The 12,481-nt window shown below is 42.3% G+C and overlaps 1 protein-coding gene across 6 annotated transcripts; it reads left to right on the top strand.

Moving 5' to 3' along the window:
* Positions 1–102: 102 nt before the first annotated feature.
* LOC109877709 (uncharacterized) lies at positions 103–11,763 on the top strand. Of its 6 annotated transcripts, none has more exons than XM_031815069.1 (17): positions 103–958; positions 2,246–2,445; positions 2,998–3,163; positions 3,255–4,750; positions 5,190–5,359; positions 5,496–5,559; positions 5,944–6,419; positions 6,509–6,645; positions 7,178–7,271; positions 7,386–7,548; positions 7,766–7,905; positions 8,087–8,223; positions 9,001–9,094; positions 9,205–9,540; positions 9,640–9,808; positions 9,940–10,064; positions 10,775–11,763. In XM_031815069.1, the coding sequence occupies exons 4-17, from the start codon at positions 4,555–4,557 to the stop codon at positions 11,153–11,155; spliced, it is 2,682 nt and encodes an 893-aa protein (XP_031670929.1). In that variant the 5' UTR covers positions 103–958; positions 2,246–2,445; positions 2,998–3,163; positions 3,255–4,554; the 3' UTR covers positions 11,156–11,763. The 6 variants fall into 6 exon arrangements, with proteins under 6 accessions (XP_031670929.1, XP_031670933.1, XP_031670934.1 ...); XM_031815073.1 differs by having other exon boundaries at positions 7,181–7,271; positions 10,775–11,714; XM_031815072.1 differs by having other exon boundaries at positions 152–958; positions 3,090–3,163; positions 10,775–11,714.
* Positions 11,764–12,481: the final 718 nt, after the last annotated feature.

The raw sequence follows: 12,481 nt of genomic DNA, 5'->3' as shown, positions 1-12,481 counted from the left end.
TTTTGTCTTTGAGAATAATGCATAAAGCTTTATCATCAGACGGTAAACTGTGATCTCAGTGTTTACGTCCTCTCCGGAAGTAGATGGTTTAACCCCGGAAAAGGGTATTGCGCGGGTAAGTTTGTTTGCTAGCTAGCCTGCTTAGTAAGGTTGGCTTCATAGCAATCACAGAAAAATAAAGTGGTGACAGCTGCATAGAAGTACGGTATTTGACAAAGAGTTAAAGGGTATATTGGGAGGTGGTGTCCCGTCCCCCAGGCCGTTTGCATGGTGTACTGTACTACCCGATAGGATCATGTAGTGGAATGGTAACGTTAGTGGGTTTTTAATGAGTGTAGGTAGCAGCTGCAGAGAAAGACCTTGGAGTACGAGATTTTACTGCAGAATAAGTAATGGGGGGTGATTTTAATGAAATAGGGGTATATACTGTAGGTGTAGGGTTATTCCTGTTCCTATTTATTTTAGGAACAGGAATAATGAGAATTTAATGTAGGTAGGAAATGACTGGCCTCACTTTAGTATAGCAGCGGTGTATGTACATTTAAATTGTATGCGATAGGCCAATCCCGAAGGAGAATCAAATCAAATGTATTTATAAAGCCCTTCTTACATCAGCTGATATCTCAAAGTGCTGTATAGAAACCTAGCCTAAAGCCCCAATCAGCAATGCAGGTGTAGAAGCAATGCAGAGAAGAGGATAGCTGGCTTGTGCTTGTAGTCAAATAATAAAAAAAGATGTTCAACGAAATCTTTTTTCGTGCGCGTGTAGTGTCCGTTATGGAAACTTTAACAGCAGCAGCCGTGCGAGCAGTGTGTCAAATAATGGAAGAAAGCTACGCTGCCCTTCGTGTGGAAATGGAGTGTAGCCATGAACCGAACAGGAAGCCCCTGACGATGGAGAAGGAGACTGTGCAAGCATTCAAACCTTGCCGTTCTCCTGATCGTATACAAATGGAAGGTGAGATCACAAATCAAATTATTTGTCACATGCGCCGAATACAACGTGTAGACCTTACCGCGAAATGCTTACTTAACATTACAAGCCCTTGACCAACAATGCTGTTTTTTTAAGTAAGGGGGGAAATAACGAGGCAATATACCAGGGGTACCGAGTCAATGTGCTGTGGTACAGGTTAGTCTTGGTAATATGTACTGTACCAGGCAAGTTTGGACACACCTACTCATTCAAGTGTATTTCTTTTATTTTCTGTATTGTAGAATAATAGTGACGACATCAAAACTAGGAAATAACACATGGAATCATGTAGTAACCAAAAAAGTGTTCAACATTTCTAAATTAATTTTATATTTGAGGTTCTTCAAAGTAGCCACCCTTTGCCTTGATGACAGCTTTGATCACTCAACCAGCTTCATGGAGTAGTCACCTGGAATGCATTTAATTTAACAGGTGTGCTTTGTTAAATGTTAATTTGTGGAATTTCTTTACTTCTTAAATGTGTTTGAGCCAATCAGGTCTGTTGTGACAAGGTAGGGGTGGTATACAGAAGATAGCCCTATTTGATGAAACACGAGGTCCATATTATGGTAAGAACAGGTCAAATAAGTAATGAGAAATGACAGTCCATCTTTACTTTAAGACACGCAAGTCAGTCAATCTGGAAAATTTCAACTCATAAAGGTGCCATAGATTTTAACTAACCTGCTCTTGGCGATACTAAAATATAATTTCAATTCAAGCGTGGACAATATGCAGTAATGTATTGGGCCCATAGCCTACTGCACAAACCTGTTTTTTTTTATTTTTTTAAATCTGAGCGGAAGAGCTCGGCTGGCATTTTGACTCAGTGATCTTGACTCAGAAAAGGTTGGTGACCACTGATCTAGAGGTTAGCTCTGCCCTGGACCAGAGCTAGAAGATAGCTAGCTACCTATAACCCTGTATGGGTGGTTGCTTGGCCCACACTCAATCTTGGGTTAGGGTTAACTATCACCTAGCCCTTTTGACTCCAATATGGCTTGTGTAAATGAGAGCAAGCGATCACCCAGGTAAACACTACACATTGGGGGTGAATGAAGGAGTCAGTTGTCCCCAATAAATGTGGGATCCAATGTAAATCCCTTTAGGTACAGATCATCATTAGCTGTAACACTATGCAGTCAATGTTATGGCAACTTTTTTTTTCTAGTAAGTTAGATATTATGGAAAATGGGCCTTCGTAGCTAGGGTACTAAAGGTACTGTGATTCACTGTACCCAAATCTTAACTGGTATGTTACCCCACCAGGTTTGAGAAAGACCCCTGTTGATGAACAGCAGGATGAAGACGTGGCCAGTGGTGCTGATATGGAAGATGATCCCATGGACCACGATGATCTCACAGGTCATGATGATTACACTCCACTGTTACCGATGTCATCGCAAGGACCATCACAGCCTGTTAAACCAAAGACCACATCCTCTCTGGTTAAGCTTACGGAAGATGAGGTCAGTGGAGCTTGTGATCATATACTGGGGGCCTAATTCATAAATGAGACTATATGAATTATACTCACATTTCGTAGCAAATTATACGTTTCAACGACATGTACGGACAATACCAAGGTAAACAATGCAACTTCTTAATGTTAAAACAAATAAGAAGCATAATTTAAGGTTTCATATCTAGATAGCTAACTTGTACTAAGAGTTGGCTGGCTGGCTAACGTGAGTTGGCTGGCCGGCTAACGTGAGTTGGCTGGCGGCGTTGCTTTCATATGTGTGGGACATTGAATATATGTGAACATTCCATGATATTTGCTATCCACAGTGTTGGAGCCAGTAATGTGTTATTGTCCGTGGTTGTTTGTGTGTGATGTCAGATATATATATATTTTGTATATTAATGCGCCTTACCCCTAATACTTAATATAATCCTATCCTTTCCACATACACTTTAATTGATACTCCAATAAATATGGCACCATAGAACTCTGTTAAGCCCCACAATTAGCCGATCTCATGTTTTTTTTTTTACTGACATTAAGTTATTTGTTACAGGTGCACCATTCGATTGTTCCTGTCAATTCTCTACTATCACTCACAAGATGCACAACCTGCTGCAAATTGTTCCACTGTCCACTTTGTCTCAGCTTTAAACCAACCAAACGCTCAAGATTACAGCGCCATGTTGATGTGCACCTGAAAAATGCGGTGTCTTTCAAAGGTATGCGGATGTTTTAACCATGTAGTCTGGTAGATTGTATTATCATTCTTGTCAAGATGTGCGTTTACTCATTTCCGTCTAATTTTTCTAGATAAAAAGATTTGTAAATGCAATTTGGACTGTAGGACAGATGGCCATTATCACTGCCCCCAGTGTGAGAGAACTATCATCAGGAGGGATGCCATGACAAGTCATCTGCTGTTGTGTCAAGGGGCTTCATCTCCTGTTTCATCAGCTGCACTGCCCTCTACGCATGCTGTACTCCCCACACCTGCTGTAAACCAGCGTATTAAAATCACCACCCATATCCAACTGCCTCAAAGACCAGCCTATAGGACTCTGACGACTATGTGTGATCACTGTGGCTTTGTGCTCCTGAGAAAGAACTTGAAGCAGCACCTGCTGAGGAAACACCCAGAGATAGCCACTCCATTGGAGGGAGCACAATCAGATCCTGTGTCTGTGGCACAACAACACGGCACCATGAAACATGCTGAAGGGACCAGACGGAGACTGGCCGCCACCTGCACCATATGTGGGCGTACGGTGACCATGAAGAACATGCGAGCACACATGAACAGAAAACACCCTGATTCCTGGTAGATGCCTGCTTTGCAAACAGGCATTATAGCCTGATCCCAGATCTGTTTGTGCTTTTGTCATTGAGAAGCAAAACAATTTGGCCAAGAGAAAGAGTACAAGGAGTGGAATGTTAGCAAAACAGGTTCTGGATTTCAGGATATAGGCTTCATGCATCAACTACTTAATTGATGGCTGAATTATATTATAATTTTTTTTAATAACAAATCTTGTACTTTCATGTTGTATATATTTTTTACCATACAAATGGAGAAAATTGCATTTGTTAATCTGACCCTTCAGTCTATTGGGTTACGGTTATGACCTGGCTGCCAGTTCCATTTCCAAGGCCTGAGTGCTGGTCTTGCAAACAAGCACAACAAACAATTGGAGAGGAAAACTATAAACATTTGGTTATTTTGAACATTTCTTGCAGTCTCTATAACTTGTTAAAGTTTACTATTGTACAAAGTATGTTGAAAAGCTGGGGAATCATGCTCCACTCACTCACACCAAATAATGGTGGTTCAAATCTAGGCTGTAATCTGCTGTAATCAAGTTATTTCGTTTAGAACAAAATATGTAAGAAGCTGCTAGACTCAAGGGCGTATCTAAACGTGTATTTACGGTATTTCACCGGCCCGCCCAACCTCATCAGCTGTCCGGAATTAATCCAAAGAAAACTTCCGGAGGAGGTGAAGAGGTGTGAAAAGGCGAAGCCACCATCTGATAACAAAGAGGATGTTCACTGTAGCCTTCTCACATCACAGTAGGAACAAATTAGATTGATTGTTGTAGTCTACTTGGTAACCATGTCTCACGAACTCGCTTTTCGTTGTCGCGTCACCTCCATTATGGAAGCTTTGACAGCAACAGTCGTGCAAGAAATCTGTCAATTTATGGGAGAAAGCTATGCTGCTCTTCGAGTGGAAATGTTGCATGAACAAAATAAAAAAGAGACAAGGATGGAGAAGCCAGCGAACTGCCCCAAGAACTTTTCAAAACCTGGTGAGATGTTAACAGTTAGCTATTTAGTGTACAACACAAATTTTAGCGTCTGGTGTACATCCATGGTTTAATTAGGCAATAATGTACGAGGGGGTGTGGTAAATGGCCAATATACCACGGCTAAGTGCTGTTCTTCTGCACAACGCATCGCAGAGTGCCTTGACACAGCCCTTAGCCGTGGTATATTGGCCATATACCACAAACACCTGAGGTGCCTTATTGCTATTATAAACTGGTTTCCAACGTAATTTAGAGCACTAAATATAAATGTTCAGTGTGCGGTCTGAAATACCATGGCTGTCAGCAAATCAACATTCAGGGCTTGAACCACCCAGTTTATAACATGCAATAAACCCAGAGTGCTAAACTATATATATATATATATATATATATATATATAAAATGATTAATGCGTCTATTTTCATTATTTGTATGTTAGTTAGCCCACCAAGTTTGGGAAACTTTCCAATCGTGGGGCAGATCCTGAATAAACAAGAGGCCAACTATCATTGGCTAGAAGACGGTGCTGTTTTTGAAGGCCTAGCATCACCGGTGCCAGAGACGGAGAGACAAGAGCCATCACAGCCCCCTGGTCAGATTACAGACACGGTAAATTCAGTTTGGCTTGTCCCACCTACTTTGTAAGTGAGGACCACCACACGAGATGTTTGTGTTGTTGCATCCCCAACATAACTGGCTGTAGTTTATTGATGAATCACGTTCTAATGACATTGTCTTTTGGAAGGTACCATGGCCAGTATGGCTCATCAAACAGGAGGAAATGGCTGATGATGATTTGGAATCGGAAGGTTAGTTGAAGCAACTATTTTCAATCAGGATGTAAAGTATTTTATTTCCCTTGTATTACATTGTGTATTTGTCATAATTATATACATTTATTTTTGTAATGTCCATTTAAAAAAAATCTATTCCATAAACAAATGTGTGTGTTGTATATATACGAACAACAACTTAGACACACAAACAGACTACATCTCATCTGCCCAGACCAGCATGCTCACACCCCATCCCTAGTGCCTGCATTATTGTTTGCCGCTTGGCCTTAAATTGAACCGATTCATTTTTCTTGGTTGCCCTTACTAATTCAATAATAAATCATTACATTTGTCCATTGTGTCAATGTCAGCGGATTGATTGACTTCCAAGTTTAAGTTTTTTTTTTTCATTTCCAGGTTACGGCGAGTGGATTCCAGAGACTCCCAAGGCAAGCCAGAATATCACAGGAGAAAGTGATGAGGAAGAGAGAAGTCAAGCCTCTGGGGGATCCAGAGAACTTGGACTCGATGACTTCAAGAGAGAACAGAGTCCGTTGCTGGTGTCAGCTGAGGATGCTGTGACACCCATAAAGACAAAGTATAAAGCACGCATGTTAGAACACACTGGGAAGCCACGTTTCCGCTGCGATATCTGCGGTGAGAAATTCCAGCGTCAGAGCGGCTTGACCAGGCACCAGCGGCACAAACACAACACCGTGAAAACCTACAGTTGCACTGTGTGTGGGAAAGGGTTCACCTACATCAAATCTCTCAACACGCATGAGCTCACGCACTCTGATGTCTCTATCAGTTCAACTATAACTCTGGATGAAGCCAAGGCAAGGAAAAGAGGTCTGACTGATGAACCCACAGACAGAAATGCAGCGAGAGATGTGAGTTGTGTAAAATGTTGCCCATTACCAGTACCTTGAAGATGCATGACTGATCACAAGGCGTCCATTGTTTTGATGTGTTTTTCTAGATGATCAGTGCCATCCTTCACTCAAAGCCAGGTGGAGAAAAGATATTCCAGGAGTATGGGAAAACCAAAGGTCTTACGGATAGCACACGGAGACTGATGGTGAACATTATTGTGGCCGACATGATGGAAAATCATGGGTACGTATCATGACAAATGGTATAATATTTAAGTGTATTATTTGTCAAACTTAAAGGTATTAGACACCCCAAAATGAAAGTCTGCTAGATGTTTTCAGACCTTAAAAGCAGACTACTGTCAATATATACTGTATGTCCACATCATTGCTTGATAGATTTTTGTTGCCAATTCTTTCCGTTCATTTTGAGGTATAGTTACTATATCCACAAACCAATGGTTCAGAAAGTAAACATGGCTCGACAGTAGTGTACTTTTGAGGTATGAAAACATCTTAAAAGCTTTCATTTTAGTGTGCCCTTTAACACAAGCTCCATTACTGTGGCATTGTGATTTTAGGTCTGAAACGCCAGTCATGCATGCATTCCCTGTATGTAGAGTACAAGCCTGTCTGTTGATACCGAGGGGGTTTCCCTAGAGACATCCCTCCACTTTAGATCACAACATGTGGTGGGGCTTCAGTTTTGCTGAGAAAAGAATCACTGATTATTGCTTTTACTAGAATTGTTACTGTTTATTTTATCTTCCTCAAAGTAGGATCCCCCCATCAAGTGTCCGCACCAACTACGCCCTGGGGATTGTGACTTTATTCCCCTTCTTGAATGATCCAGATTCAGAGCATGGTTATGTAAGTATGGACGGAGGACTGAATTCTCTCTCAGCGGATACCAGGCCTACAGTTCCAGGATGTTAAATTAAATGGTGTTGATCATTTTGAACTGTTTCCTTTTTTGATTGACAGGAACAATATTACGACGCAGCTAGTGGGTCTGGTTATCTGACCTGGAGAATAAAGACAGTGGGGCGCAACAAATCATGTAAGACCAAGAGGAGAACCAAGTCCACCTATCAAAATGGTCCAAAGGCTCAACACAGTTCCCCTTCAGCTGTTGAGGAACTGTTAGGTGATGAATGCTAAGTTACTCCTGCACAATATTATCCCAATTCTCTGCTAATTTCACTCCTCTGTTATCAGTTGATCGAGACATTTGGTAAATCATTGTTGGGTTGTTTTTGTAATGTCCATCAGATTGTAGTTAGAGCTCTTTAGCAAATAGTAGTAATGGTAGGGAGTTTTTTTGCAGAATTATCCCTGAAAGTTACATCTTTGTAATCTTTCAGATGAACAAGTGTCCATGTCTGAGGTCTTGATCTGCTCAGTTGGGTCTGATTCCTCTGGATCAGCTTTAACTCTGGAAAAATCCAAGGCACGAAAAAGACGACTGACTGATGAACCTACAGACAGAAATGCAGCAAGAGATGTGAGTTGTGTAAAATGCTGCTGTTAGCTCCACTACTAGCGTGTTAGTGATAATACTTTAAAACACATGTAGCTGTTTCTGTTCCGCCTATTTACATACCCTTGTCTTCTTGTCCATTACCAGTACCTTGAAGATGCTCGACTGATCACAAGGTGTCCATTGTTTTGATGTGTTTTTCTAGATGATCAGTGCCATCCTTCACTCAAAGCCAGGTGGAGAAAAGGTGTTCCAGGAGTATGGGAAAACCAAAGGTCTTACGGATAGCACACGGAGACTGATGGTGAACATTATTGTGGCCGACATGATGGAAAGTCATGGGTACGTGAATAATTCAATGTGTTAGAAATGTGTGATGACGGGGCCTACCGGGTGGCGCAGTGGTCGCAGTGGTCGCAGTGCTAGCTATTCCACCAGAGACTCTGGGTTCGAGCCCAGGCTCTGTCGCAGCCGGCTGCGACCGGGAGGCACATTGGCCTAGCGTCGTCTGTGTTAGGTAGGGTTTGGCCGGCGGCGATATCCTTGTCTCATCACACACTAGCGATTCCTGTGGCGGGCCGGGCGCAGTGCACGCTGACCAGGTCGCCAGGTGTCCGGTGTTTCCTCCGACACATTGGTGCGGCTGGCTTCCGGGTTGGATGCGCGCTGTGTTAAGAAGCAGTGCGGCTTGGTTGGGTTGTGTTTTTCGGAGGACGCATGGCTCTCGACCTTCGCCTCGATGCAGTGATGAGACAAGACAGTAACCACTAACAATTGGATACCACTAAAAAGGGGGTAAAAGTAAAAAATGAAATGTGTGATGACCAAAGCTGTTATGTTTAACTGCATGATTTTAGTCAAACTTCAAGTACCTGTGTGTTCATACTGGTGGGTTTCCACAGCTTTAGATCAAACCATGTAGCGGGGCTGAGAAAACATCCATTTTTTACATGTTTTATTCAACCGATTTAACTAGGCACGTCACTTCAAATAACTGTTCATTTCCTGATGGAACTTCCTATGTACTGATGGGTGGATACATACAATACACATTAAAACATAAAACAGTATTTTATTTAAAACATTTTATTTACATATTTTTTGTAATCTTCCTTGAAGGAGGATCCCCCCATCAAGTGTCCGCACCAACTATGCCCTGGGGATTGTGACTTTATTCCCCTACTTGAATGATCCAGATTCAGAGCATGGTTATGTAAGTATAAATGTAGGACTGAATTCTCTCTCGGAATACCAGGTCAAAAGTTCCAGGACATTAAAACGCCGTTCATCTTTTTTTTTTACTGTTTTCTTATTGATTGACAGGAAAAATATTATGATGCAGCTAGTGGATCTGGTTACCTGGCCTGGAGAATAAAGACAGTGGGGCGCAACACGTCATGTAAGACCAAGAAGAGAACCAAGCCCACCTATCAAAATGGTCCCAAGGCTCAGCGAAGTTGCCCTTCAGCTGTTGAGCAACTTTCGGGGGATGAATGCAAAGAGGCGATATCTGTGCTTCAGCATACAACAACTAATGAGTCACTGGTTCGAGAGAAGATGATGGCGACGTTCCAATACAGACAGCAGGTGGTTCATGATCCGGGGAAGTCCTCAACTGTCCTAGATGTCTTCCCCAGATTCCTTGACACTACAGGCTTGGTAAGACTGTATGAATAGAATTCATAATGTTTTGGTGATTTTAAAAGAAAGTGGAAAGAGAATTCATTTTGAATGTTTTTGTTGTTGAATGTACTTCAGATCAACCAAGATTTCACCAGACTTTTCGGAGAGGTGGTGTCTGGGACATTTATGGCGAAGTGGCCAACATTTTTCAAACCCAGGGTCATCGCAGATTGCAAAACCCTTCCCTTCAGTGAACCTGTGGAAGACCTCCTCTCATCTGCTCAGCAGGAATCCAATGATTATGGTACTAGTGCAGAACTCAAATATGTTCTTTGGTATTTCCAATGACTTTTCTAATTTGACCATACAATGTCTTGAGTGAAACTGGCATGTGAGCTTTTACTGAGCATTTCTTGTTTTCCACTGAAAAATTAGGATGGGAGAGTGACTTGGCAGCCATTTTGTTGCTTCTGCATCTCCTACCCCCGACCTCAAAGGGCCCGAAGACCGCAAAGATCCGTACCTCTCAAGCTGCTGACCATCTGGTTAGATTTATGAAGGTTTGTGCACCTTTCTTTAGGACAGTAGTTGTTAACAATACAGAGCCCCTCCCCTGGGGTTAACAGGAGCTTTATGACAGTTTCACATAATGTTCTCCAGAGGTGTAGCCAAATTCAATTATATCCCATGTAAATAGGATAACCATCCATTTTATGAAACTGAGCGCATATTTGAGTGAAAATATAGTTAAACTAAACCCTCATTGCTAGGTTAATTAGATTAAGATTATGATCACTTTATTGGTCAATTGCATATAAGGTCCAACTGAAATTTGACTTTCGCTTTTAATCCAACCCCTCTGAAAGACATGCATATTCAGGTTTTGGAGAGGTGCGGGGGGGCTTCCATACTGGGTGCCTGGGGAGCTGCTGTTGTGGGAAGTAAAGTGCCCGTGGGCACAACGGAAGGCAATGGCATCTAGAATGGAACTGGCAACCCTCTGCCTGCTTACTCACCTCTAACCGCTGGGCCAATGTTTCCCAACTCAAGTACCCTCAACAGCACACGTTGCATCCCCTGACAAACTCACTTGATTCAACTTAACGGCTTGATGATTAGTTGACATGTTTTAGGTATGCTTGTCCAGTACAATAAAATATGTACTGGAGTTGGGAACCACTGTGCCAGGCTACCTACCTAGTGGTCATGTGGTCTGCCCTTGGGATTGTGGAACATGTTATTTACTGTTGTCTTGTACTCTTTTCCTCAGGTAGGGACAAGTGTGGTGACCTTCCTTGAGACAGTTGGATATGAGCAGCAGCCCTTCCTCCTCTGTGTCGGTGAAAGGAAGAACAGCCTTCAGAAGTTTTACATCGTCGTTGACCAGAAGGCCATCCCATGCAAGGCCCAAACATCAGTGGCAGCTTTTGACGAGCTCTTTAAGGCACACTATGTCTTCAGTGTGTCCTACCATGAAGCATTGTGTAACTTCTACACATTCATCCAGACCACCGTGTACGGTATCGACGTGGGGAAGGCAAAGGAGTCCTCAAGAGTCAAGGAGATTAGAGTAAGGCTGCTTAACAAAGACCAGGGGAGTGGTGCCGCCGGAGCGCAAGGGAGCGGCGCTCCCGCCCTTTTTGCAATTTGAGAATATAAGTTAGTAGTTGAATAGAGTAGAGCAGTATCACCATCTGCTCTATTTCGCTCCTGAAACAGTAACTCAAGAAGATCTAAGTGCGTATCCCCCATGAAGCTGATTGAGATCAAATGATTGTCATGCAGATGCAGTTTGGACATTTCACCGGTAAAACTCATAATTATCGTTCACCAATGACACTGATGGCCTATTTGTAAATTAGATGCCCTCAAACACCAAGTTCGGTATATTACATTTTAGTGAGAGAGTGTGAGCATAGGGCAGATGTTGCAGTTGGAGAATGCATTTTGTGCATATTGTATTATAATATTCATTAGGTTACATCTGTCAGTACGAACTTTGACGGTAAAATGATGTAATTCACTTTTTGGGGGTTGGCTCCCGAACCTAACAAAAACAAATGGCACTTTACCACTTACATAGATATGTGAATTGAGATGTGTTTACTTGTTTTATTTGGAAAATACACTACAGCAGTTGTGCATTGCTTTTTTGACAAGTTTTATCATGGTTTGTCAATAAAACGTAATTCAATCTGGACAGCAATTGTTGTAGATGATAATAAATCAGTCAATTGAAATAAATTCATTAAGCCCTAATCTATGGATGTCACACAACTGGAAATACAGATATGCATACATTTAGTACATTTCACTATATGTAAAAAAACAAAAGGTAGGGGCGTGGATCAGAAGACCAGTCAGTATCTGGTGTGACCACCATTTGCCTAATTCAGTGAGACATCTCCTTCGCATAGTGTTGATCCAGCTGTTGAATGTTGTCCCACTCTCCTTCAATGGCTGCGTGAAGTTGGTGGAAATTGGAGCACGCTGTCGTACACTTCGATCCAGAGCATCCCAAACATGCTCAATGGGTGACATGTCTGGAGTATGGAATTATGTTTAGATCCTTGCAACATGGGGCTGTGCATTATGCTGAAATATGAGATGATGGCGGCGGATTAATGGCATGACAATGGGCCTCAGGATCTCGTCACGGTGTCTCCGCATTCAAATTGCTATCGATAAAATGCAATTTTGTGTGTTGTCTAGTTTATGCCTACCCATAACAACCCTCACCGCCACTCTTATCGACGAACCACTCGCCCACATGACTCAATACACGCTATCTGCCTGGTTCAGTTGAAACCGGGATTCATCTGTGAAGAGCACATATCTACAGCCTGCTAGTGGCTATCGAAGTTGAGCATTTGCCCACTGAAGTCGGTTTCCTCTCAGAATTGCAGTCAGGTCAAGACCCTGGTGAGGTTGATGAGCTTCCCTGAGACGGTCTCTGACAGTTTGTGCAGAAATTCTT

Source organism: Oncorhynchus kisutch, unplaced genomic scaffold (genome assembly GCF_002021735.2).
Source record: "Oncorhynchus kisutch isolate 150728-3 unplaced genomic scaffold, Okis_V2 Okis07a-Okis12b_hom, whole genome shotgun sequence".
Classification (NCBI taxonomy): Eukaryota; Metazoa; Chordata; class Actinopteri; order Salmoniformes; family Salmonidae; genus Oncorhynchus; species Oncorhynchus kisutch.
This window is presented reverse-complemented; position numbering and strand designations above follow the sequence as displayed.

Coding starts and splice junctions, on each gene's coding strand:
- LOC109877709 (XM_031815069.1), top strand. CDS start 4,555: ATGTCTCACGAACTCGCTTTTCGTTGTCGCGTCACCTCCATTATGGAA. Junction 6,646..7,177: donor GACATGATGGAAAATCATGG/GTACGTATCATG, acceptor TCTTCCTCAAAG/TAGGATCCCCCCATCAAGTG. Junction 9,541..9,639: donor TCCTTGACACTACAGGCTTG/GTAAGACTGTAT, acceptor AATGTACTTCAG/ATCAACCAAGATTTCACCAG.